The following is a 27013-nucleotide window of genomic DNA, read 5'->3' on the forward strand; positions in this document are numbered from 1 at the left end:
ATTTGAGTTCAGCTTCATTACGAGGTGTTGTAATATGGCATCAATTGTACACATACATAATTTCTAGTATGATGCACAACATAAGACAAAACCAATTACAGCTAGAATTGTCTCAGGAGGGTAGGAAACTTAACATAATTTCTCATACTTTCTTCAGCTTCTTATTCTACTCCTAGACCTACTGGCCACAGGGAATGAATGACAGTGGGAAATGAAGGTCAGTTAACTGTACCCAAATCTGAAATTATATTATCTGAAAGCCCATATATTTGCTGCTTTGAATGTTGCTATCAGATTGCTCCTTACAGATAGAATAAAAATATATATATATTTTTAAGATAATTTTAACCCTAATAATGAAGGAAATTGTTAGTTTGGTACGTCCCACAAAAGTTTTTACTTTAGTCCGAGGCTTACCATTGTACGTTGGATCAAGTTGGATTTGTCTTACCTTCTGTTGGGTGGATTTCCTGTTGGTACTTAGTCAGCCTTTTGTTGTCCTCTGACATCAAAAAAACTCTTAAAAAATGTTTTTTCTGTTCTTAGTTACCAGAAAGAGATTCCCCTCCTGCATATGGGAACTTAATACCATTTGTGCAAATCTAGCCATGAAGTCCTGGGTTCAACAGAATTGCATTTGCAATGGTGAAATTAGTTACTGTTGCATTAGCCAGAAAGCAGTAAGCTTACAGCCTCTTCCAGATAGTGTTTTTATATGACTCTCCACAAATACAATGTTGAGATCTGTTGTGGTTTAACCCCAGCCAGTAACTAAGCACCACACAGCCGCTCGCTCACTCCCCCCCCCCGATGGGATGGGGGAGAGAATCGGAAGAGTAAAAGTGAGAAAACTCATGGGTTGAGATAAAGACAGTTTAATGGGTAAAGCAAAAGCCGCGCGTGCAAGCACAGCAAAGCAAGGAATTCATTCACTACTTCCCATCGGCAGGCAGGTGTTCAGCCATCCTCAGGAAAGCAGGGCTCCATCACACGTAATGGTTACTTGGGAAGACAAACGCCATCACTCCAAACATCCCCCCCCTTCCTTCTTCTTCCCCCAGCTTATATACTGAGCATGATGTCATATGGTATGGAGTAGCCCTTTGGCCAGTCTGGGTCAGCTGTCCTGGCTGTGCTCCCTCCCAGCTTCTTATGCACCCGGCAGAGCACGAGAAGCTGAAAAGTCCTTGACCAGTGTAAACTCTGCTCAGCAAGAACCAAAACATCAGTGTGTTATCAACATTATTCTCATCCTAAATCCAAAACACAGCACTCTACCAGCTACTAAGAAGAAAACTAACTCTATCCCAGCTGAAACCAGGACAGATCCCATCTTAAAAACATTTTTCTAAAGTTTCCTCAAGCTTCTGTTTAAAACAATCTATCATAATAACCAATCAGCTCTGGAAAAGTAGAAGATTCATTTCATAGACATTTCAAGTTATGGACAGAAAATCTTTTCAGACTGTCTCTCCATCTGTCTCTTCAGTAACCTCTCCAGTGCTTCACAGGGTCAAACTATCTTCTTCTAAACACTACTCAAATAAATCATCGTGTAATAGATATTAATCTTGTATCATATGGCTGAACTCAGGAAGAATGCAGTAAATGTTTTAGAATGGATTCTCCTTTGATAGGCTGGATGTGAGGACTACCAGTATTTTTTTAAGTGAAACCTTAGGGCATGTCTCCAGGCAGAAGGCATTGCAAAATAATATAGCAGTAGCTATTCTGCATGAACACCTTCGAATAGACATATTTATTCTGTGTTATGAGAGCTCTTTTTCTGCTTAGCTTAATCCACATCACTCTTAGCCTGAAATAAGAGGGTTTACACAGAAAGCTATTATGGAATATCAGTATTTCCTCTGTGCATACAAACCTTCTATACACAGAGGTACAGAGAGACACTATAAACAGTCTGCATGGAAACTTGGAAGCCTGGATTTTAGCCAACAGATTGAATGATTGATTCCCGTTATTAAATACCAATTTTACAGGTAGCAGTGCTTGAATTTTGTGACAAGAAAGTAGCTCATTAGAATACTCTCTAAAAGAAAAAAAAAATAATCCAGTATTACCAATGTAGTAAAACTAAAGACTGGGGAAAAAATTCTAAACAGTAAAACTGTCTAACAATTCTGAAATTAGGACAAATTTGAGAATTGGTTTTGATTAGAGAATAATTATTTGAAACTAGTTTCAAAACTGCTAGCAGCGAGTTTTACTTCCCAAAGGTACAGCTTGGAGGCTATGGCATTTGGGGGATGCAACATCTTCCTAGGCGTGCAGATCTCTTTTCTGGCTGGTTGTCAGGAGGGATTTGCATCAGTCTCCTATTTCTCTTTTCAGCACACTGAGACTACTGGAGGGGTGGGGAGGGTATTCTGTTATGAATCTCCTATTTGTGCTGTCTATATTTGTCTCTTAAGTATTAACTGTCAATTATTATACAGGTTGCTGATTAGAAAACAGTTCCTAATCCAAGTTCCTGTTAATATCTGTTTATAACATAATGGAACAGGAGATATTAAAAGACCTAGCACCAAGTACACTCTAATGTGATGGTAAGGACACTTTCCAGAAAAAAGATTGGGTTCGTCGCCCTAGGAAGAAGCAAGAATTGCAGCCTGCCTCGTGCATTTAGAGCTACTACTCTAGCTACTGGATTTTGCATGAATTAGCAGTGCTACATATTGTAGCCATTCCTTTTGTTTCCTTGTATGAAAAATGCCAGATATGTGTAATTTCAGCCTGATCTAATGGGATGTTCTGAGAGAGAAAGGGAAGAGAGTATTGGCAACAAAACCAAAAATAAAAAAATTACTTCTGGGCTTTTTGTGGATACTCGAGTAGAATACAGTAAGGTTTGTGGAAGGAGAAATGAATTAAAGACATAGATTAGTGTTTGGTGGTTTGTTTTTTTTTTTTTTTTAAATATTACACATTGTTGTGGTACAGTGGATTCTGGCTAGTGTATGACATCTGAAGCTTGGATAATAGAGAAGTCAAAGATTAGCCTCAGCATTTGTGCAAGGCTCCTGTCTTCAGTGAACTTTTTTCTTCTTAACATGTATAGGTGCAGTGTTTCAAATTTATTTCTGGGGCATTCATCTAATTGAGTGGGATGAACCAGGCTATCTTACGTTTTGACTGGTAGCTTTCATGCCTCTGCCTGGTACTTCGTTGAACATTGATTCTGAATTCCTTTCTACATGAGAAGATTCTTGCTTGAGGGAAACAGGTAGTAGAAAACAAAGAGGCAAAGGATATAGAAAGAAACAATTTTCTCATTTTTTCTATAACGTTCTTTGCTTTCAATCTGAAGTTTTTTTCTTGACTCAGTTTAATTATTTTCCCCTATCCTGCTTCCTTACAGAATTTAAAGGATTAGAGATAGGTAAGAATAACTTAAAGGTAATGATCAAGAAGAGAAGGTATCCAGCAAGATGAGGTATCTGCTTTGGTTTCTATATATGCTGAGTAGTTTCCAGTAGCAAAGGATGCTGTATGGAACCTAAGGAGGAACCTATCTTGATGGATGATCATCTAAAGCATTTAGATGTCCCCACTCACTGTAGAGGCTCTCATTCATGCTCCGATTTGTAGGCCTTTTTCTCTCCTTTCTACTGCAGAAAGACCTTACCAGGATTTAATTCTGGTCACATTCATGGAAAGGAAACCTGTGTTTTACTTACTTACGGATCCATGGCCTGCTTCTCTTCCTGCTTTTTCCTGCTCTCTCAACTTTCCTTTCTGGTCTCTTCCCTTGTTTCCCATATTTAATGTTATTTTTGTCTAGCATACTTGGTTTCCTGATAAAATTAGACAAATGTAATCCTTGTGTCATAATTTCTGAACAGTAACTTCTGAAGCTCTCATCAATTTCAAATAAACTTGACAGTAGGCCAGAAGTCTCAAAGATAATCAAGTTTCTACAACCTTCCTGGTAAGACAGCAGTTAGGGGAGGCCCAAATTAGCACTTCCTTGATTTGTTGGACCTCGGCTTTCATCTGCTCCAGCTGTGCAGGCACCACTATGGAGAGCTCTCCTGCCCATACGGTGTGAGCCATGAACATGGGTTTTAATGGCCTGGGTCCACATTCTTTGTTTTGACACCTTCCTGTACTAGAGGGAAACTAGCGAAGATTCACCCTGGTCACAAAAATCTCGTATAAACCTTGTGCCCACCCTTTCCTAGTAATTGGTGGCACTCCTTTACGGATCTACCTTACTGACTCCATCTTGTACACATTTCAGTGCAATAAGCTCTCAAGAGGTGTGCTGCATTAGTAGTCTGTCTCCCAAACAACCCTGTGATAACTGCTAGCAGTTGCTTACATAGAAGAGCTTAAGAAACACGTCCCATTTCTTGCCTTTTTTATAAGCTGTTTTTGTTCTCTCCATTGGTTTTGTTCTCGTGTGCTATGCTGTGTACTTCTCTGCTACTTAGCCGTTTCCTGCTTCTTATTCCAGTGTGCATGCTTTCCTGATTCATCAAGTACCCTCTTTCACTGTCCTCATTATCCAGATATGTAGATATTGTAAGTACAGTGCCTGTCTTACTTGTTGCCTGTGATGGTTCCTTTTGCTCTTTTGCTGGGGACTGTGCAGTACGACTTTTGTCTCCTTCTTCAAGAATGGTGGCTCATAGTAATAGAAAGAAAGTAGGCTCAGGACACTTCCTAGCACCTGAGACCAGACAGCTAGCTGACTGTCAGTGTTGGGGAGGTGAGAGAAAGAGCCACACAGCAAACTACCTGGAATCACTGATGTCCCCTGTCCCCAGTGCCTCTGAACAGTCAAGGCTGTGATGGGCGGCACTCATACTGAGTTCTGTACTGCAGCAGAAAGTGAAACTAGTTTTCATGTAGTGAGGCAAGATGCTTACAAACACAGTGACTAAAAGTAAGATTGTAAAAAGCCAAGGAATTACTGGTTTTCATTTTCATATTTTAGACCAGTTTTAAGCAGCATGTGTTCTTATTTTGCCCGTTAGCGTAGGTATAATGTATAAAAAATAGCTATCTATATGTAATACATATGTACTGCATATGTATTATATATATACATACGCATACATGTATCTAAATTGCTAATTTTGACCTGCGATCTCCCCTGATACGTTCTGAGGCCAAGGATAAGATACACTAGGTATCCAAAGCGGTTTCTTTGGAGTTTCTGCCCCCGCCCTTGCGTGGTTGGTCCCATTCCCTCTTTACACGTGGGATTGAGAACCACCGAGATCTGCTCAGCGCTCGACCAGATCACGCAGAAGCAGAGCAGACGGCCGCGCAGGTACCGCGTTCCTGACTCCTGGCTCTGCTTTCGCACCCCCGATTCTCCCCCTCCGTGGGCGGCGGCCTCTCCGCCGGCTGCCAGGCGCTGCCGGTGCATGGCCCCGGCTGTCCCAGGAGGCCGGGCCGGGGCCGGGGCGCCGCTTCGCCCCTCGCCTGAGGCGGCTGCTGGAGGTTTCCCTCTGTTGTCGGGGGGCTGGCTGAGGCGGGGGCGCCCGGTTTCCCGCCGGCCGGGATTGAGGGGCCCGCGTTTTCTCGCCCCCAGGCTCCTGACGGTGTGGGACGCACCGGGGAAAGGCTGACGGCGGGCCCGAGGCGGCCCGGGCGGGCGGAGGCGTGCCCGACGCTAGGACGCAGGAGGACGCGAGGCGGCTCTTCGGGCCAGATTACAAATTCGCCGTGACTCAGTCTGCTCGGCGCGGAGCACAGCGGGAGCAGGTCGGTGTCGCCCGTCCGTCCCTCCGGCGGTGGGGCCGGGGCCGGGGCCGGGCCGGGTGCGCGCTGCGGGGGCGAGAGCCGGAGTGGGGCGGGCGCCGCGGTGCCCCCTCCTTCTCTTCCCTCCCTCCCTCCCTCCCTCCCTCCGGCCTTCCTTCCTTTCCGCCCTCCCGCCTCCGCCGGCCTGGGCCCTGCCGCGCCGCTAAGCGCGGCCGCCTGTTGTCTGGTGTTTTCCAGCAAGCCAAGATGGAGTACGAGTGGAAGCCCGACGAGCAGGGGCTCCAGCAGATCCTGCAGCTGCTGAAGGAGTCCCAGTCCCCGGACACCACCACGCAGAGAGCCGTGCAACAAGTATCCTTGGCCGAGGCCTGCGCCGCTTGGGCGGGGCGGGCGGAGCGGGGCCGCGGCGGCCCGGGCGGGCGCTGGGGAGGCCGGGGGCGGCGGGCGGGGGCAGCGCGGCCTGCGCGGCAGCAGGCCGGCGCTGCGGCAGGCGGCGGCGGCCGGGCCTGCCCTGCCCGGGGAGCCGCCACAGCGCGGTGGGCCGAGCCTCCGCCGGAGCGGGCGGCCGTGGCGCGGCGTTTGAACCGCCGAGGCGGCCTGTGGGCCGCAGGGCCGCCTTCCCCCGGCGGGGGCCCGGGCACCTGTTGCGAGCCCGGAGCCAAGGGCCGGGTTGGGTTTGGTTGTTTGGTTGTCTGTTTTTTTTTCTTTTTAAAGCCCAGCCTCTGGCGCGGCTCCGCCGGTGTCTGCCGCTTTCCCGGATTCCCCCACGCTTGGCCGCCGCCAGCGCCCAGCCCCCAGCCGCGGCCGGGCGAGAGCGCGGCCCTGGCCCTGGGGGATCCCGCCGGGGGTGCCCCGCGGCCCGCTGGCTCTGGCACCGGCGTTTTGCTGCGGTGGGAGGGGCTTTCTGCTCGCCCAGAAGCCCGAGCCTGAAATACTGCTCGTTACGCTTGTTAAAATTCACGGGAGGGGGAAAATCTACTGTATGTGGCTTCTTGTGCTGCTTTGCAGTGCATTTGGTGTTAGTGTTGTGGATTGTTAGGTTTTTTCTCCCTCCTAAATATCTCTTCATTGTAGAAGTGATGAAGTAGTAAGGTTTTAAGGAACAAAGACTGAGAAAGTAAAATTTTAAATTAAGACTAATAGAAGCACAGGTCTTGAAATGTAAAGCCCTCATCTGTCTCCTGCTCCTTGAGCTAGCTGTATAAGTGCCATATAATATCTAGAAGTCCTGAAATTCTATGAAGAATATGAGTTTATCATCTTGACCCCTTTTTATTTAAGGCATTTGCTTGAAGGTCTCCATAGAAAGAAACAAAACTTATTTAAGTAAGAATGTATATGTATGTGTGTGTGTGTGTATACATATGTATTTATGTTATTTTATGAGTTTAGCCTGAAGCCAAATTTGTGCCGCTTCTAGGCTTTCATAACAGATGCGGTCAAGCTTAGGAAGGCTTCTGCTCTTATCTGAAAGGTGAAGGTAGTTTTCATCACGATCATCTCATTATTGCAGCTATGTTTCAGATTTTTAAGATGCTATTGCTTCCTTTGAAAAATCCTAAACAGAAGTGTCTGACTAAGTAAAGTGTTCAGATAATGCCCCAGACTTAAACTGGTGCTCTTTAGTATTTAAAATACAAAAGTGTTTATAGCAACAGTGTTTATAGTGTAGCTTTAATGTAAAATTACCTTTTAAAGGTCTTCTTCAAATAACTTAATAGCATGTGGTTTGTTTATTGAAAAATAGCGGTGTACGTGGGGGATGGGCAATATAGGTGATGCTGTCTGTCTTGAAGATGAGTAGAAATTGACTGAAGAAAAGTGCTGTTAACTGGTGTTTGAAATTCTTTTTAAATGAGTAGTGGTAACTCACTGGTGTGCTGAGAGAGCTCTGCTTTCAAGGAGGTCCTCATGTGTTGGCCTGCAAAGGTTAGAGAAGTGACACATTTTTACCATTGTATTATACATCAGTTTGGGAAAACGTTCTAATACAATTTGACAGACCATGTCCTATAATTAAAAAAGGAAAAAAATGTCCTTCGAGACTGTTTTCGCAAAAAAATTGTGATAGCTGTTTTATTGTAGAATGCTACTTAGTAGCATGTCTAAGCAGGGTGGTGATTAATGGTTTCAAATTTAAAGTACTCTCAGTCCATAAGTCTTTGTAAGAGTATCAGTGTGTTGATTCTGTCATGCTTTTTCTTCATGACACTGTTTTGGCACAGTTGGGTGCTTAGAACTCAAATATAACAAAGTGGGGGTTAGCCAAAACCCTTTGTTAACAAAGTTATGAATTGGTAAGGCTTCAGATGTTTTTCTGTTTCTTGGAGTATAAAAGAAAAAGTTAAAGTAGGTGAAGAAGTTGTTAAGAAAATATGGCCTATAAGCTATTCTTTGGTTCCTAGACCAATTAATTCACAGTTGTTAGTAATGATCAGCTGACTGTTTTGGTGATTATGTTTCTGAAGCTTGGAAAAGAAGAAAAAAAAATTCGAAACCTGCTACCCTACTTCTTGGCTGTTCCTGAAAGAGCTCTTTGGCTTGGCATCTTTGACAACAATGTTTGGATGTGTGGTTTTTCATTTCTAGGGGTCATGTAGTGTGTTCTGTATTATTTTCACTTGCCCTGACCATCCCTCTGTTTACATTTCATCTCCTGTGTGTTTCACAGCAAAGGACCTTGTGGCTGTGATAAGTACACTCTACTTTCTTACTAAGTAGAAAGAAGGCAGGCTTCTTTAGCAAAGTTATTACTGGATGCAAACTGCCTAAATATCTAAAAATGAAGTTTCTTAGGTTTGTGATTGAGATGCTGGCTGTTGGTCATTGGAAGGAAATGGATCCTTTGGAACTGGAAGGGATTTACTGGGCCATCAAGTCCTAACATATATGTATTTGGCTAAGGTTTAGCTACTTTGAATGTTCAGAGATTTAGCTAAACAGCAAGTAAAGTAAATCCCTGTGGAGCAAATAATCTTATTTCTTCTAAAAATAATTTTTTGTGAAATGTCTTGATTGTTTGCCATACCGATGATATCTAGTAGGTTTAGTAACTTAGAGGTGCCACTGCACTGACTTAAAATATTATTGTTGAGCAGAATACCTGTTAGTATCAGGGTGTGAGAACAGGATACAAGGAGAATGCCAGATCACTGCTCTAGCGAAGCAGTGGCAGAATACTGGGAAATTTGAGGCAGAAGTAATGACAAATTTTAGGAAAAACAACTACATACTTCCACAGCTGTTCAGAAACATAATCATTCTTCCTGCAGTTAAGGATCATTATGTTGTTTGGGGTTTTGGTTTGGTTTTTTTTTTAATGAGACTGTGGATAAACATGAACTTCTTGGTACAACTATCTGTGCATTTAGAATTAAACACGTTCTCATTGCTGAAAGCTCAGGCTGTGGCTACTTAGCATCATAAAGAAGTATGTCTAATATTAAAATAAGTAGCTTATCAAAATCATAGCTGTTGTATTTTAATGCTGAAATGCTTTTATTTATTGTGGAGGGGAAAAAAAGATGTATTATGGGATTGTGTCTCAGTGGATTTCTTAGGTTTGGCGAGCTTCTAAGTGTAAATATTGAAATCCAAAACTGTACAGAGGAGGCTTTTTTTAGCGGCTTTACAAATATTTTTAAGGATCTATTAATTTCTGTGTCTGTCCCTGGATTTTTTTTTGTTACAGATTTCACCATTACTAAAGCTATTGCTTCAGTAAGAAAATTACGGAAACTGTTTTCAGATTGTTCATACTCTGTATATTCGGAGCTTATAGTCACAGCTGGTTGAAGTGATGCAGTAGTACATAACTCGTTTAATAATCTTTGTATCCAGAAAGCTATAAATGCTGTGTGTGAAGATTCAACTTTCCTTAACAGTTTCTCTCTTCAGAAACTAGAACAACTCAATCAGTATCCAGATTTCAACAATTACCTGATTTTTGTTCTTACGAAGTTGAAGTCTGAAGGTAAGTTCTTGAGATATTGACTGTTTTATTCTACTTCTTTTTTTTCTGCCTTTTTTAAAAATGTATTTTGTTTAGCTGGAAAGAAATAGGAAGCTGATGCCTATAGTCAGTTTGCTGGTTGGTTGAGCTCCATAGTAATGTAGAACACATTTATCCTCTCCAGAGTCTTTATGGAAAAGAATCTGATAACCTATTGGTGCTTGTAGTTTCAGCCTTGGAATAGATTCCAGTCTAAATGTCCTATGAAATCTTTCCAGAAATGTTGGAGCGTCATGCCACTATCGACTGTAGTGAAATTGTGGAATAACTTTGAATTGTGACTATACACATTATAAAACATGCTGCTAAATTCAGTTATGATAATGATCTCCTTATTAATGAGGCTGTTACATATTTTGAAAATCACATACTAGAGTTGTCCAAAGATGATGGCTGTCAGAATCTTCATTCTGAAGTCTTAATTCTAGTAAAATGCAGTTAGAAATCAACTGGCTGCTTACTGTTGTCTTATTCTCACGGACATTAGTACAAACTGCATATGGCATACTGTGTAGCCTCTATCAGTTGATAAATTCAGACAATTCCTTAGTAATGATCACGCTGTATGAAAGATTGTCTTTCCAGCATACTACAGCTACTGGTTTGTGAGGTCTTTTACAGTGAAAGAAATTTGTTTGAAGGTCTGTTTTGGCACATCTGGCTGCTTTACGTTTGTTTGTGATTAATGTGTCCAGTTGTTTGAGTTGTTTTCTGGGTATTTTTCCCTAGTGTCCTGCTACCAGTACTTTTTCTGCCTTCTAGTGTTTCACCTCTGGATTTCTGGATGTTTGCTTTTTTCACTTTGAATTAGATTTTATTTACATGTGGCCCTGTAACATTCAAAGAATCAGCAAGAACATTTGTCTTAAGTTTTAACTAGTGTTTTGGTTGTGCTGTCAGCTTACTTCTGGAGGAAGGAAACAGAGAGGAGGAAGAAAGTATATTTTCGTGTTTGAAGGCTGGAGTATATTCTAATGTTTTTGTGTGTTCTATGTAGGAAGTCTCCTGATCATCTGTGAGGCCTTAGGGGAATACCTCAAGTTTGAGAGAGAGCTTTCAAGACGTGAATCAGCCAGGATATTAAATTTTTGAGCAAGGTGCCAGTGTAGATACAACATGTGCTTTATACCATTAACAGCAAAATGAAAAGCAGAGTGAGTCCAGTAGTGGGATCTGGAGTTTGTACAAACGATATGATGAGAATGCCGTTCCACATTTTTTTCCCAAAAAATTTGTTTTCTAACACTGCCTTACTTGCTAATTTCCCCTTCTTCATTCTGTGCACCACTTGAGCTTGAGGTTCTAGATACTGATGTGTGTTTAGCAATGTGTAAGAATCTGTCTTCCCAACAAATCTCCTTAGATTATCCGGTAGTCTTTCTTTTATACTTCTTAATGTTTACACACATCAATCTGTTTGGAATTGAATGAAGAGTAAGAGATGCTAACTATTGCAAAATGGTTGTATAAAGCTGTTTTATCTGAGGAGAAAAAAATAGGATCTGGTACAATCTGGCAAGCAAGTTGGGGAGAAGTAGCAAGTTAACTTCTAAGAAAAGGTGTTTGGGATCATACTGCACTGGTACCTCTCACAGGTACATCAGGTCTTTTGTGAGACTGCTGAGAAGCAGCTGTTGCTTCATAGATGCTCTTGTCCTGCATCAGTGACATTTTTAGAGTCATAATCTTTTGTCCAAAGCAACTATTTTTTAACTTTGTATTTCTAGTCCAGGAAACTTGCAGAATATTGAAGGTGCCATAACTGAGTCCAGTGTTGGTGCTCTTCATAGTATTTGCTATGTTCTAAATATCCTGTTACCTTGCTTGGGTAGGGCTAATGACAGAAGACTGTTGGTTGGATTTGCTTTGAATCCAACCAACAGCCCTCCATCGTCGATCATTAGTTCTGCCCAAGCAAGGTAAAGTAACTGTTAGAACAGCTATTCAGTAGCTACAATACTCTTGCATCCTTTTTTTGACGAGGAGGCAAAAATGCGATGGATTCATCAGGTAAATAACTGTTCAGTACAACTGGAAAGTATTCTTTCCTTTCCCCTCCTGAAGAGGGTTCTGTTGGTCGTCTGTCCTACAGCCTTGCCATGTTGGCTAGAGGAAAGAACTATACTTTACACCACGGACCAAAGCATAGATATTCATAATGTTGGAAGTTCACACTTCTGTTATGGCAGTACCATCCCAGCAGAAGAAGCTATCAAAGTAAGCTCCCAACATCACTGACAGCTTATTCAATAAAAATTAAGGTGTTTTGATAGTACATGAGAAAAAGAGCTTGGTTTGATAGCAGATGGGACACCTTTGATTCGGTTTTTACCACTGTTGAAACCACTGCTGAGAAAACTGTGCTTAAGGATACATTTAGGCGACAGCTCCTGAATGTGGGCATTCTGTAATGGTTGATTGAAATGTGTATTAAATACCCTCATTTTACTGCAGTGGAGGTTGTATCAAATTATTTTTGGCCCGAGTCTTATGACTCTGCAGGCAAATAACTTTGCAAGTAAACTTTTTATTTGCAAGCAAGTAACTTTGCTTGCAAAGCTGGGTGTTTCACTGATGTCTGCCTCTAAGATACTTAGATAAACCTTATGTGTAGGGAATTTGCTTTGTTTTAGCACCAGAGGTATTACTTTTCAGTTGCAGAAAGTGTAACTTCTTTTTCCCTCCATTGTTAGCTTCATCAGGCTTCTGTCTGAATGCTGGTGGCTTGCTGGTTTTAGGTCTACTGTGGTACTCCTATATGTATGTGGTGGTTTTCTGCATTTTGTTTTTAAGTTCTGTGGGCCCTGTTAAGCTGTCAAAGCTTGTTAAGCTTGGGTCTTCCTGGAAACAGGTGTTGCCCTCCTACCATTTCATCAGTGAAAATATATGGCCTGGCTTGCAGCTATGGCATATACAGCCCCTAGCTTTAAGCACTTCCTTTCTTTTTCTTTTTTTCTTTTAACTAATGTGCATTTTTAAAGACAGTGTTGTGAATCTGGATGCTCCTCAATGTTACAAATATCACAGAATATAAAAAATGTTGAGGAAACAGCATTCAGTCCTGGAAGTCAGACAGTAGGCAAGCTAATGGAACAAAATACGATCCCAAGCCATTAAAGACTGAGGTATAGGTCTCTAGAATGTACTTCCCAGGAGGCATGGTGCTCAGAGATCTTCCTTAGTTGGGTGAGGTGGAGTCCAGATTAACTGAAAAATATCTAAATGAAAGAAGCTTGTTTTTACTAATTTATCTGTAAATTAAAAGATTACTCAGATGCTCTGTTAGTGTATCTGTTCCTTCTTGGTTTGGCAGGTGTAAAACCTGGTAGATAATGTGATTGCCCTGCCTTAGTGTTGGTGGTTTGTTGGTTTTTGGTTTGTTGGGTTTTTGTTGTTGTTGGTCCGTCCCCACCACCCCCACCCCCACCCCCCACCCCCCCCGGTGTCCCCTGAGCTGAGCTCAGAATCCTATAGGCTTCTGTATTCTGTTAATGAGTTGTTTTCTGGAGTGTGTGCATATTGCTGCTGCTGCTTCTCAGATCACTTTCTGTATGTTTTTTATGGTTGACTGACACAGTCCAGTGCTGCAAGGGAATATCAGCTTTGCTGCTGTTGTTGCTTTCTTAGCTTTCCTGCAGTTTCCCTTCTTTGTTCCAAGTCATGCATCTAAATCCTCCTTTCCTTGTTCGCATTTTTGCTTCTGTAGTCCAAGTCTGTTCCCTTGAAGGAAAATCTGAGAAAGTATTGTCCTGATTTCAGCCTCCTTGCTGTCTTGCCTGAGGACAGTTCTAGTCTCTGGTTAAGGTACATTGAGGCAGTTGTCTAAGACATCTGAAGCATGAGGCAGGTCAGAGGAAGAACCTCTAGGTATCATAATATAGATAATTCATAGTGTAAGCGGAAGTTCCGAGTTTGTTTCGGACCTTGCTGATCATAATGATGAAATTCCCAAAGCTGTCTATATCAAAGCCTTGCTTTGTTTATACCTTCTGTAAATGAATGTTTATAAGATCCCTTTTTTCCCCATCTAAAATAGGCTGACAAAAATAGCATCCTTCTTAATTCATCTGTTTTGTCCTCTTGTAGGACAATGTATTGGGTTTGCATGGCAAGGTTTTGGTAGCGGGGGGGCTACAGAGGTGGCTTCTGTGAGAAGCTGCTAGAAGCTTCCCCTGTGTCCGATAGAGCCAATGCCAGCCGGCTCCAAGATGGATCCACCACTGGCCAAGGCCGAGCCCATCAGCAACAGTGGTAGCACCTCCATGATAACGTATTTAAGAAGGGGAAAAAAAAAACCCAGGGCAACTGCAGCTGGAGAGAGGAGTAAGAATATGTGAGAAAAACAACACTGCAGACACTAAGGTCAGTGAAGGAGGGGGAGGAGGTGCGCCAGGTGCCAGAGCAGAGATTCCCCTGCAGGCCATGGTGAAGACCATGGTGAGGCAGGCTGTCCCCTGCAGCCCATGGAGGACCCCACACCAGAGCAGGTGGATGCCTAAAGGAGGCTGTGAACCCGTGGAGAGCCCATGCTGGAGCAGGTTTGCTGGCAGGACTTGTGACCCCATGGGGGACCCACACTGGAGCAGTCTGTTCCCGAAGGACTGCACCCCATGGAAGGGACCCACACTGGAGCAGTTCCGTAAGAACTGCAGCCTGTGGGAAGGACCCACATTGGAGAAGTTCATGGAAGACTGTCTCCCATGGGAGGGACCCCACATGGAGCAGGGGAAGAGTGTGAAGAGTCCTTCCCCTGAGGAGGAAGGAGCGGCAGAAAGAACATGTGATGAACTGACCGCAACCCCATTCCCTGTCCCCCTGCACTGCTGGTGGGGAGGAGGTAGAGAAAATTGGGAGTGAAGTTGAGCCTGGGAAAAGGGAGAGGTGGGGGAAGGTGTTTTGAGATTTAGTTCTTATTTCTCGTTACCCTACTCTGACTTTTGATTGGTAATAAATTAAACTAATTTCCTGAAGTTGAGTCTGTTTTTCCCATGACGGTAACTGGTGAATGATCTCTCCCTGCCCTTATCTTGACCCACGAGCCTTTCGTTATATTTTTCTCTCCCTTGTCCAGCTGAGGAGGGGAGTGACAGAGCAGCTTTGGTGGGTACCTGGTGTCCAGCCAGGGTCAACCCACCACAGACAACTTTGTCAATTCCCTGGTGTCTTCTTCTTATTATTTTTAACCTGGTATTACACCATGCTTTATCTGACACAGCATCCTAGATTTTGTGAATGAGAGGTGGATCTGGGTTGCGCTAAATTATCAAAAGATGATGTCCATTGTCATTCACAAAGAATACTCTCTAATCTTCATAAATTCAATTTGTCAGTTAGGGAGCATTGGGTGTAATGGCTCTGTCATAATCCTGCCATAATATTTTGTTGATGCAAGGTTATATCAGCATACTGTGAGATGAAACGGTGTAACTGCATCAGCAAAGACTACTGTGTTGCCTCCTGGTAACATTTCTCTGTTCAACTCTAAGGAGAGACTAAATTGAGACTTTGTCATCTCTACAGACTATTCCTACTATGTTTCTGCATGTATCTTTCTTTGACTGTGATCTTCACACCTATGACCAAAAAAAGGGAAGCTGTCTTCATATGGGGTCAGAATTAATGTGGCGTTCTACTTGGCCTAATATGGCCTTCATGTTGGTGGGTGTTTTATATAAAAAAATGCAATAACAGAAGTGGTGTCAAAGCTTACCACTTCTTACGTAAGATTCGACATACCTAATGCCTCTATGTGGTAGAAAAAGAACAGAACTACTGATATGATATCTATTCCAGTTAAGATTCAGACTGTCTATCCTTACTCCGAAAACACACATGTCCTTTCTCAGATCTACCTTTTATCCTTCTTAGACAAGAGTCAGGACATGGTTAGTTTGTGCACAGTTTCTATAAAGTTTTGCTTCTGTCTCCCTGTTCCCTGTCTGCTGGACTCTTGGCAGGACCTAGGCTAGTGGGGAAAATATTGAGCGAAATGCATGATGCTCCTGGTAGCTTTCTGCTGGCCTGTATAGCTGTAGTTATCTATCTTGTTGCAGCTATACAAAGCCTTTGTGATTCTGATCTTGGATTGTGTTTTAGTGACTGACTCTTCACCCCATCCTGACGTGGGAACTCTGGTCTCAACAGAGTGTTATCTCAGTGGATTGGCCATGGCCCAGTGTAAGGCTGTCACAGCCAAGGATCAGAATCCTTGAGATGAACTTTTAGTCTGAAGGTGAATGAGCTGGGATTGAGACCGCTGCTTTAGTACTGCCTTTGTCATAGGCTTTGAGGATGATCTTTTAAGTTTATTTCCAAAATGCTTTGTATTTTTATAAATCAGTAGAAGATAGAGCAGTCTGTACTCTTGATGTTGTTCCTGTGATGACTTAGTTATTCAGAGTGCCTTACTTTGACATGGAACATTACCATGAAGGAAGGTCCTGTTCGCATCCCCCCTGCCCCAGGTTTTTGTTGCAGTAGAAGTCCACACAGATGGTAATTTATTTTCTGGTAATCATGACGCTAATAATTCATCTAGCTCTGTAAAGCAGAATTTGAAATGGCTTTTTATAAACTGTTACTGGGATCCAAAGTGGTCTTGTGGGTTTGATGTGAATATTTCCTGATGAGTGTTGGAGTTTAAACTCGATCTGGACAGCAGTTTTCATGAGTCTGTTCCATTATGAACTTTCTTGGCATGTTGATGTTGAAAGGTCTTGGAAGCTGAGCAAGAAAAAGACCATTGTGTGAGGTCAGGTGTTAATTCACCAGCTACCAGTTTCAGGAAGGTATTTGATGAGCAGGATTAATCCAGAAGTGGTTCAGCAGCTTTAACTGTTTAATTAAAACAAATGCCCCCCTACCACTCCCCCTGTCCCACCCAATACCATCATCCTGCATGATATCATAATTAAATATACTAAAATAACTGCCAAGGAGTGGATCTGATTGCATTGCAATTCAGAAGTCAAGTCAGATTAATGTACCCTTACAGTGTAAAATGCTGTGTAACATATGTAGTGTCCTACTTAAACAACAGCAAAACATTTTTTCTCTTAAGTTCAGATGAATGAAGAATTAAAAAAAAAAAAAATTAAGCCTGACTGAGTTTTTAGTAATCAATGCGTAAAGTAATAGAAGTGCATAAATATCTTAAGGGAAACCAAGTTATGAGATAATGAATTTTGTCAGATCAAAATTCAATGTTTTTTCCTGTATGCTGGCTAATTCTTCCTTTTCATGCTTCTGTAGGGATATTGTAGTGCAGATTTAAGGAAAACGCTTCTCCGAAGTAGTTGTATGGCATACATACCACATGTTTGAAGTGACAGATTTTTATTTATTTATTGGTTTGTTTGTTTGTTTTAAGTCTTGAAAGAAACTTTGAAGTTATCCAGTGGATTGTGGTTTGTGATTCAACGCTTCAGGAATCCTTTTCTGCAGCTCCTTATTCTGAGCATCCAGAATCAGAGTATGGGATCTCTGTTATTATCTCTTTCTCTATCCCTGAAGTCCATACAAGGAAAGCATTGAAAAAGAACAAGTAAAATAAAAAGTTTCTTGATCATAGAGAAAATTCCGAAAGAGCTGCCGGGCATGAATCTTATCCCAACATACACCATGGTCTTTGAGTAGTTACCTTGGAAGAGTCTGGGGCTGCTACCTGGGAATTCACTTGTGTCCAGAAGAAACAAAAATGCTCCCAGAGATGCCTGCGAGAGGTCCTGGGGAGCTAACAGGAATGGAACTGCCTCTAACATTGACAAAACTCCTTTGGTAGCTACCTTGGAGGAGTCCAGGGCTCCTACCTGGGAATTAACCCATCTCCAGAGAAGGCTAACATACTCCAGAAGATGCCTAGAAGAATTCCGGGGGACCTACAGGGCATGGACCTTCCCCCAACATACACAATGCTCTTCAAGTAAATACCTTAGAGGAGTCTGGTGCTGCTACCTGGGAATTCGCCTCTCTCCAGAGGAGGCCAACACACTCCTGGGCATACTTATTTCCAGGTTCCTGCAAGGAAGCCACCCAAGGAGTCTTGTGTATGTTGGAGGCAGATCCATGCTCTGTACCTTGCTGGGAGTCCTCCCAGGCAGCTTTGGAGTGTGCCAGCTGTTGACTAGCCTCATGCCTTCATGTACGTAATGGCATTGGTTTAGGTTCTTCAAAAGTGCTGTTCACTGTAAGCATTTTGGAGGTGAGTCTTGGAATATATTTTCTCTCAAGTAGCTTGTGGAGAAAGGACAGAAATTTTCAGGCTTTCCCTTGATTCTTAAGGTTATCAAACCTTCAGTTTTGTTTGCTGTGCCTTTTTCTGAAGTTCAGGTAGTCTTGAGTAAGGCCTGTTTTGGCCTAACAATAAATGTGACTTTTTGGGGGGTAAGTTGGAGGTATTTAGCCAGCTATTTGAAGCCTTTCCTTAGTGTATCTAATGAACTGAATGTAGTATGCTGCAAGGGGTATTTCTTTGTATGCTTTTTTTAAGTCAAACTCTCCTACTCAGTGGTGTTTGGCTCTCATGTCAAATCCAAGTGTACTTAAAATACCAGTATCAAGCATCCCTATGTGGTGGTTTCCTACAGAAAGGGAAAGTGTGACTGGTGTGATTTCTAAAGGCACTTCTGTCCACCAAGCAGTACTTGATTCAGTGCAGTTCTGAGGTTCCTTCTACCTGAAAAAATGGTGCCTCCTCCTCCTCGTGAGGCTATGTGCTGGTGTCTGATTTAGGCTGTGATGGCTCCTAGGAAGCAACATCACCACCTCTTTCTAGGTTTTCAGAAAGCAGACTTGTTGTAAGGCATTAGGATGACATAACAATTTCAGTGTGTTCGTTATCTTGCAGTGCTGGGGCAGGTGCAATTGGTTAGCTGACCACTTTCATGAAGCCAAATCTGGCCTTATAAAGGAATGCTTGTTACCACTTCTCATGTGCAAGTAAAAAAGCCTTTCCTTTAATGCCAAAAGGGAGTGGAACCCAGAAAAAAACCAAATATTTTTCAATACCACCTGTCCTGGTTTCACCTGGGATAGAGTTAACTTTCTTCCTAGTAGCTGGTATAGTGCTGTGTTTTGGATTTAGGATGAGAATAATGTTGATAGCACACTGATGTTTTAGTTGTTGCTGAGCAGTGCTTACACCAGTCAAGGACTCTTCAGCTTCCCATGCACTGCCAGGTGCACAAGAGGCTGGGAGGGGGCACAGCCAGGACAGCTGATCCAAACTGGCCAAAGGGCTACTCCATACCACATGGCGTCATGCTCAGTTTATAAACTGGGGGAGTTGGCCGGGGGGCAGAAATTGCTGCTCAGGGACAGGCTGGATGTCAGTTGGTGGGTAGTGAGCAGTTGCATCATTTGTTTTTCATGGATTTTTGTTCTTTTTTTTATTGTTTCCTTTTTCACTATTATTATTATTATTACTGTTGTTATTACTATTGTTGTTGTTATTATTATTGTTTTATTTTATTTCAATTATTAAGCTGTTCTTATCTCAACCTGTGAGTTTTCTCACTTCTACCCTTCCGATTCTCACCAGGAGGGGAAGAGTGAGCGAGTGGCTGTGTGGTCTTTAGTTGCCAGCTGGGATTAAACCACACCACCACCAATAATAGTACCCACAGTATTTTTGGCCAGCTCTAGAATTGAGTATCTTTACTGAAAGCAATCTAAAGAGCCAAATAAAAAGCATATCTTGATCTCACAGTCTGATGCTAATATCAATAACTGGCTATGCATTACTACTGCTTTTGTGAAGCATGTTAAACTCCTTCCTTCTCCTTCTACAATGACATAATTCTCACTCTTCAGAACCACATGAAGATTTTACTCAGCTGTGCCTTCTGCTTTCAAAAGGTATTCAGGAGCAACAGTGCCATGACAGAGTCATAAGTACTGATACTGACCGCGGTCTGCATTCAGCTTGGTACAGGTAGCTTATAACAGCTTAGCCCTGCAGCACTGGACTGGGCAGCACCATTCCTTCCTAGTGAGGTTGTCTGCTTCATCTGAAGTGGCGCACACTGGCTGTTCAAGCAAGTACAGATTCAACAGTACAAATTTTTATTTTGGTATCTCCAAGGAAAAAGCATTTACATAACTTCAAGTGATGGATCATCTTCTCTGAATCAGAAGATATACTACTGATCAGAGGTAATTCTGACTGGTAAGCTCTAAGTCTCAGGAGCTTCAAGCATTCCAAAATGGTAAGCATTCACAGTTTCCCCTCATTTTCCTCCCTCCTCAAAGAAAGGAGGCTGATGCAGTTATAGGTAGACACTGAAAACTAAAGAAACTGAAGACATATTTCAAATGACTCGGAAGAGGAAGAGCAGCATGGTCACGCATCGAAGCTGCTTAGATATAGTCTCATTTTCACTGGTACTCTTAAGTAGCAGAGGATCAGTCGCTTTGTTCCTAGTAAGAACATTTGTATAGCCAAATACTAGAAAAAAAATTGAGTTTCTAAAATAATAATAATAAAAGATGGAATTGTATAAAGGTGTACTGAATTAAAAGCAGGTCCATGCTCTCTATTTTATTATTGTAGCTAGTTGCACAGCTGCTTAGGAAGAATACCTCCACTAGTGCCACAACTCTTATTCTGCCATTCAGCAGAGTGCATCCTAATAGGCTAATTGAAAATCTGGTTATAGTGTCCAGAAAAGTCAGCCAGAACAAAAAGAAAAAGACGAAACACACTGAGTATGGGCTTAGGAAAGAAAAATGAGAAGGTTTTGTCTTGAATTAATTGGGCATTATAGGGGAAGAAGCCTTACTGGCAAGGAAGGGTATCAGCTAGAGAAACAAAGTAGTCTGTCTTTATGAAAATATTTTTACATGCATGCCACCACACAACTTTCTCTTAAGCTATACCTATAGGATAGAGACAGAAGGAGAAGTAGTCAAAACTTCCAATGCATAGCACCCTATACAACACCAGTGTTGGTGAGTGTCCTGTATTTTGTGCTTCCCAGTACTCACTTAACAGTTTGAACAGTATGCTGAATTACTCAACTTGGTAGCACAACCTCATTTTACTCATCCAATTAATCCTTGTGTTCCAACAGCTATTCATATGACAGATTGTCACATGTTTTAATTGGTAACATTCACCTTTGATATATTCAGAGAGTGACAAAACTTCTATTCGTCTGACCAAGTAATTTCTTCAGATAGATTAATGACTCTAAATTCATTCACTGCCAAATGCTGTCTAAGCAGCTTCCATTGGGAAGCTCATCATTTCCTTTCCCTATGCACTTGACTTAGTGCTAAGGTATTTGTCATCCACCACTCCCCACCCCTTCCTTCAACACGTAAACGCCAAAGAGAGATGACATTACTTTTTAGATATTCTCAAACTGCAACAATATCCTGCATTCGTTACGTAGTTTGAGATCTTGTAGTGAATCATACTCTCACCACACTGAATCCCCCTTTCTTGTTAAGGATTATTCTGCTCTTGATAGAATTCTAGCACTGATTTAACTGCAGGTGATACATAAAATGGCATTAGAGAGGAAAAGTACTGATACAACCAGTTTGTGGGGATACGATAGAGATGCTAAAAGTAGGAGTGAAAGCAGAGGGTTAGTTCTTTAAACTTTTCATGTTTTTGCAAGGCCATAGAGATGTACAAATTCTGGCATTCTGATTGACCTGTGGTCATTATTAGTTAGAATGCAGAAACTTCCATAAGTAACCAGCAAGATAATTGTAGGTCAGCATTTCAACACCCTTCTCATATTGTCCACAGCTCAGTTTTATTTACAACACTGTCTTCAGAAGCATAGCTGTTGCTACTTATTATTCAATAGATATGCAACACTCAGCATCAGCAGAACATTTCCAGCTTTGTTTTCATGTCTTACAGATGTTCCTGAACTTAGGCAGTTCTGTCAAATTATTTTCCATGACTTACGTGAGTCAATGGAGCACTGATTATTTTGAGACTAGCCACTACATTTCAAAGTCATTTATGTATTCAGATACGCTGAATGTTTTGAAAAATCCTCAGTCCTGCTTCTGACGTGATAAACCATACTGGTTTAAGCCAAAAGTGTTATACCTAGGCTTACTCTAAAAGTCCAGCATCAAAAAAAACGGTAGGATCTTTTTCTGCTGGGAAGCTCATGAAGGTGTCTCTGTACTGTATTCTTATACATTAGGACAGAAGAAATTATTCATTTTCTGCTTCCCATATGACACTGCTCTGTTATTTTTTTTGGTTGTCTCTTAAAAGAGCTAAAACAAGTCTCATTAATGGATCAGAAATTTCATGTGCAACAGTGACACTAGTCATGATTTTGTATATATTAAAATTTGTGTATATTAAATATATATTTAATATTTATTTATGTTTATTATTTATATATATTTATATATTTATTATTTATTTATACACATTTTGTATACATTAAATCCATATCACTAGTTAAAAAACACAGAATGACAGCTTATTTCTGAAAAAGGCTTAACAGCTTTGAGACTCAAATTGACAGACAGAGCAGTTTTGCTTTAGAAAAAGTCTCACCCTAACATTGAAAGTTGCCGATACCACAAGAGTAATAGGGCAAAATATAGCCATGCTCATAATCTTTATATTACAGTCTGTGAATGGATAAATGCTACGCTCATCCCAATTGCTCAGTTCTTTTAGCAATCTAGGAAGTTACGTTCTAAGGAACAGAGGATGAAAAGGCATGGTGAAACAAATGCTCACCTGGATTTGCAGGTGAGCTACAAAAACCTCGTTGCTTTTACATATGCACCCTATGTCATACAAACCCTCGTTAGAGGAAATATGGCTGTTTGAGGACACACTAGTTCTTAAAAGCACTGTAGTAGCCTAAAATAATTGATATCTGTGTAATGTGGGTATATGTCCATTTGCTCTGTATGTAAACCATTAAAATGTGGAACTAGTATTAGAGTCTTGCAACAGAATTGAAAATTTACTGAGAACTAAATTATGACTGTGATATGGTTTTATGATAAAGTGAGGCAATGTGAGAGGGGAATCTTCCACTGATGAACTGGTTTGGCACCAGAGGTGACATCAAATGCCAGAGGTCTGCTTCGCTTTCCTTCTTTTTCTTGTACTATATGTTCTTGTCAACTCTATACTTCCAGGTTGACAGAGACAGAAGGAGGCAAGACTGATCTTTTTTGATGGCTGAAGCATATGGCTGACAGAACTTATCACAGAATGTATGAAGACTAAAGAGTGTCTTACTCAGCTCTTGGGCCATCTGCCTGTAATCTTGGTGTTACAGCAAGAACTCCATCCAGACCTACATTACTGTCTTCTGACAGTGTAGCTGTTAAGTTGTTGAACACCCTGGATTCCATAAATACCCTTGTGCAGTCATATCAGAAAATTTTTTCTCAAATTAAGATTTGGGCTATGGTGTGGTTTGGTTGGTTGGTTGGTTTTTTGTTTAATGCCTGCATATCAGATTCTATGCTGCTTCTCTAGCTGAAGTGGTTGGTGTTTGTTTAGCACTAAGTCCATCTTTGTGATTTCTGCTTGTCACCTGTCTGTATGGTGATGATTGGTTTTGCTTTTTGTTTTTAATCTTTCTTCTTTTTCTTGCTTCACAAGTTATTTTTCATTTGTCAGAGGTGTGACTTTCCCTATGAATCCCATGGAATCTTTGTTGCAGGTCTGTGAGTTAAACACTATGAAGGATTTTCTTTCTGTTATCTTGGCTAAAGGAGTGTATTTGAGATGTTTCATGCTGCTGCACACGACAGGATAGTTCACGAAGAAAAAAATGGTGCTGAAGTTTCACCTTAATGTGACCTTGATTTTTATCTAAACCAGCTGGCCAATCTGCCTATTTCTAACACAAGGAACTTAATAGTATACGTATCTCTGCTTGGTTAAATTTAAGCTGTTGCCTTGTCCCTTTTGTAATTGTAGCCAGGCATTCTAAAGGATTAATGTTTTTCCTTAATGCACTGTTTATTATTTTCATGCTAGAGCTTATACTGCTAGTGGCTAAGGTACTGTATTCTAATCAGACTTTGGTTGGTGCTCTGACTTCTTTCACCCCGAGAAGATACTGCTGGCTGATACAGAATGAGTAACTCTTGTATTCTGTGTCTAACTGTGGCTGCTGACGATGATGGCTTATTGTGGCTGGCAAGGGGTTTAGATCATGTGGAAATTAAAGGAAGACTCCTTTGGCTTCCTTCCTTGCTAGGCACAACTTTAAATCTTAATAACCATATATGGAGGACTCTATTTCTTGAAAACATGTGTACCTATCAATGGACTAGTTATGTAAAGCAAACAGTTTGACATACTCTATTGGTGTAAGAGTTGATGCAGAGATTTTACTTTTAATTCAGAGAGTATTTCAGGCAAACCTGAGACTGATCAAGAGTTCCTGTGAGAGCTTTTTTCTTTAGGTCATTCTTCACCTGATCGTTGTTAATGATATCTTCAAAACTTTAAAAAAAATTATAAAATTACTTGATTTGACTTGCCAAGTAATAATGGTAGTAATACTTGTCACATCTCACAACCAAGTTCTGTGGTTGCGAAAAGTTTATCCGCTCATCCAGTCTTTAATATTTTTATTTAAAATAATAAACCCTTTCTTCCCTCTTTCTCCATTCTCCCAGAAAAGTTGTTGCCCCTTGAAATGCAGTGCTGTGCAACTGAAACAACTTTTATTTTTATATTGTTTAGAAGTTGGTGGGTATTTAAAACATATAGTGTAGGTAATATTACAGAATTGTTTCAAATATGTATGCATAGGGTGGGTGGCTACTTGATTTATCAACTTACTGAATTCTGTGTAGAGGATATGTTTGTAAAACAATACATTTATAGTTATGGAGCATGAAAAATAATGCTTGTTTAGGAGAACTGAAATATGAACATAAAAACAAGAATAAAAAGCATATAATGGCAGTCTAGTTTGGGAACCCAAATAAGATCAATTGATTAAAATGAATTTTAATTTCTAATCAGCCAAACAAAATCTCCCCTTTGGAAAAGTGCTGTTTCTGTTCTGACTAGCACAGATCACAATGGAAAGCGTCTTTAGTGTCCATCAGACATTGCAGGTGTACTGAGAGTCTTGGTGTTGTGATGCAGTAACTTTAATTTGAAAATACTTTATATTTTAAGTTATATCTCTTATTTTTATTATCCTTATTTCTGTTGGGATGTTAATAGTTTTGAAGGCCTGGAATCCATGTGTAAGCTAATTCTTGGCACAAAGGAACTTTGAACATCCTTATTTCTTGCCCAAATCAGGGCTTCATACAAAAAAAAAATTAAATAAGTGGCTAAAATCCTAATTAAAATTAGCTTCCTTTGATGATTAGGCTTGCTCTAAACTGTAAATTTAAATTTTTTTGTACTATAAACTAATCCTTTCTATGTGGAACATCCAGATCTCACTTTCAGCATATTTCAGAAGTAATACCAAGTTACTCATGCCCTTGGTTGAAGAGCCAAACATGAGTCTGCTCCAATATAAATGAAAAATCTAAGCTGTTCTTTTTCCTTTCCTCCTCTTGTCCCAATAATTTAGAGAAATTTGCAGGCAAAAAGAGCTCAGTGAAGAGAACTCAAACTCTTGCCTAAACTTTAATTCTTACTCAGTTCAGGTCAATTCTGGTTACTTTATTCTTATGGTTCACACTACATAGCACCTACCTGTTAACATTGTTTAAAGACTTTTTTTTTTTTTTTCCTTTTCCCTCTAATTATTAATTTAATAGATCAATAGAACAGCTGGTATCTGAAGGGATTACAATACCTTATTTTGTAGCAAAATTGAACACTGTATTTCTGTGGGTGTAGGGGGTGGAGGATTTACTGTATAGTCCCTACATCATTTCTGTATCTTACTATGGTGAAAGCAGGTTTGTCATCAGTTTCTTACAGTATCAATGTTGCAGCAAGCCAGTCAGTATAATCAGAATGTCTGAATATCTTTGGCTGACCAATTTCTTTCATGAGTCTCCTATATCCTGTGACTTCAGATCTATTCCTTGCCTATATGTCTATACAAAACTTTCTCTTAAAATGTAGAATTTGTAATACTGATATTGTAATTTTGCATAAATATAAATAGTGAACTCTGAACCTGAAAAGCGTTGCTACGTGAATTGATTGGTGTAGTTGGAAGGAGAGATAAGGAAATGCAGATTAATTTCTCTCTCTATAAGCTTTGCTCTTGTTGCATTGTTCTGGAAATCTGCCTTATTCCTATGACTGACTGAAGGTTGAATGTAATTATTTTATGTTGCAGATGAACCTACACGTTCCTTGAGTGGTCTCATCTTGAAGAATAATGTGAAAGCACATTTTCACAACTTTCCCAATGGGGTAACTGACTTCATTAAAAGTGAATGTCTGAACAACATCGGTGATTCCTCCCCCTTAATTAGAGCTACTGTAGGTAAGTTTGCTCTTAACTGTCTTCTGCATACTGAAAATGTTACTGATATGGGTGAAAGCAGCACTATTGATGTAAAGAGTTATTGAACTCCTAAAACTGCTTCTGATAATTGTAACAACTTCACCATATTTTAATGCTGATATTTATCTTTAGTGTGAATATATGAAAGTCACACTTTTGCTTGCTATTCTCTTAGAAATGATTTAGCAATTCAGTTCACATCTCTTGAAATGTAACTGAACGTAAGTTTATTTGAATCTACTAAAATTGAGCTTGCTGCCTGTTTCTGTAGCTAAAAACAGGAACAAGGTAAAGGTCTGACTTCAGAACTATTTCAGTACTCCGCTTGCATCAATGAAACACTTCTGTTAGCTGATTTCCAGCGAACCACCCCCCACATGCATACACATTCACATCCCTTCAGGGAATCATCATATCATGCATAACACATTCACATAATGAGTTTCTGTTTTAAAATACCTTCTGTCAGAAAACAGGAGATAAAGCGTGGTGTACAGAACATCATAGAATCATAGAATTGTTTGGGTTGGAAGGGACCTTAAAGATACCTAGTTCCAGCAAGGATTTTTTTTGTTACATGGACTTCTGATTTTGTAAATACTTTGCTTTAGTACACCTCTTCCATAAAATATGCTTACTTGCATTTTTTTTTTTTGCTTGTTTCCAGGTAAAGTTGCTTTTCTCTCTGGTCTTTGAGAAAATTATTTCCTCCAATTACTACAATCATTGTAGTAATTTTACTTGTCCACTCAAAAAACTAGAAACAAGTAAAATAAATATATATTTGAGTACAGTAGAGAAAATGGGGGTGGGTGTCAGT

The 27013-nt window shown here is 40.8% G+C and overlaps 1 protein-coding gene across 3 annotated transcripts in view; it reads left to right on the plus strand.

The window, feature by feature from the left end:
* Positions 1-27013, plus strand: part of TNPO1 (transportin 1) — an 81440-nt gene that overhangs the window by 12782 nt on the left and 41645 nt on the right. The window contains exons 2-5 of one of the 3 annotated variants that reach the window (XM_087741346.1): positions 5564-5736; positions 5971-6084; positions 9631-9706; positions 26023-26172. In XM_087741346.1, the coding sequence (XP_087597472.1) occupies positions 5980-6084; positions 9631-9706; positions 26023-26172 (331 nt within the window). In that variant the 5' untranslated portion in view covers positions 5564-5736; positions 5971-5979. Of the gene's footprint in view, positions 1-5367; positions 5737-5878; positions 6085-9630; positions 9707-26022; positions 26173-27013 lie in introns of those variants that run through there. The other 2 variants (XM_087741347.1, XM_087741348.1) reach the window with 2 other exon arrangements.

This window comes from Nipponia nippon, unplaced genomic scaffold (assembly GCF_047370975.1).
Source record: "Nipponia nippon isolate SJK-2023a ecotype South Korea unplaced genomic scaffold, ASM4737097v1 scaffold_8, whole genome shotgun sequence".
Taxonomy (NCBI): Eukaryota; Metazoa; Chordata; class Aves; order Pelecaniformes; family Threskiornithidae; genus Nipponia; species Nipponia nippon.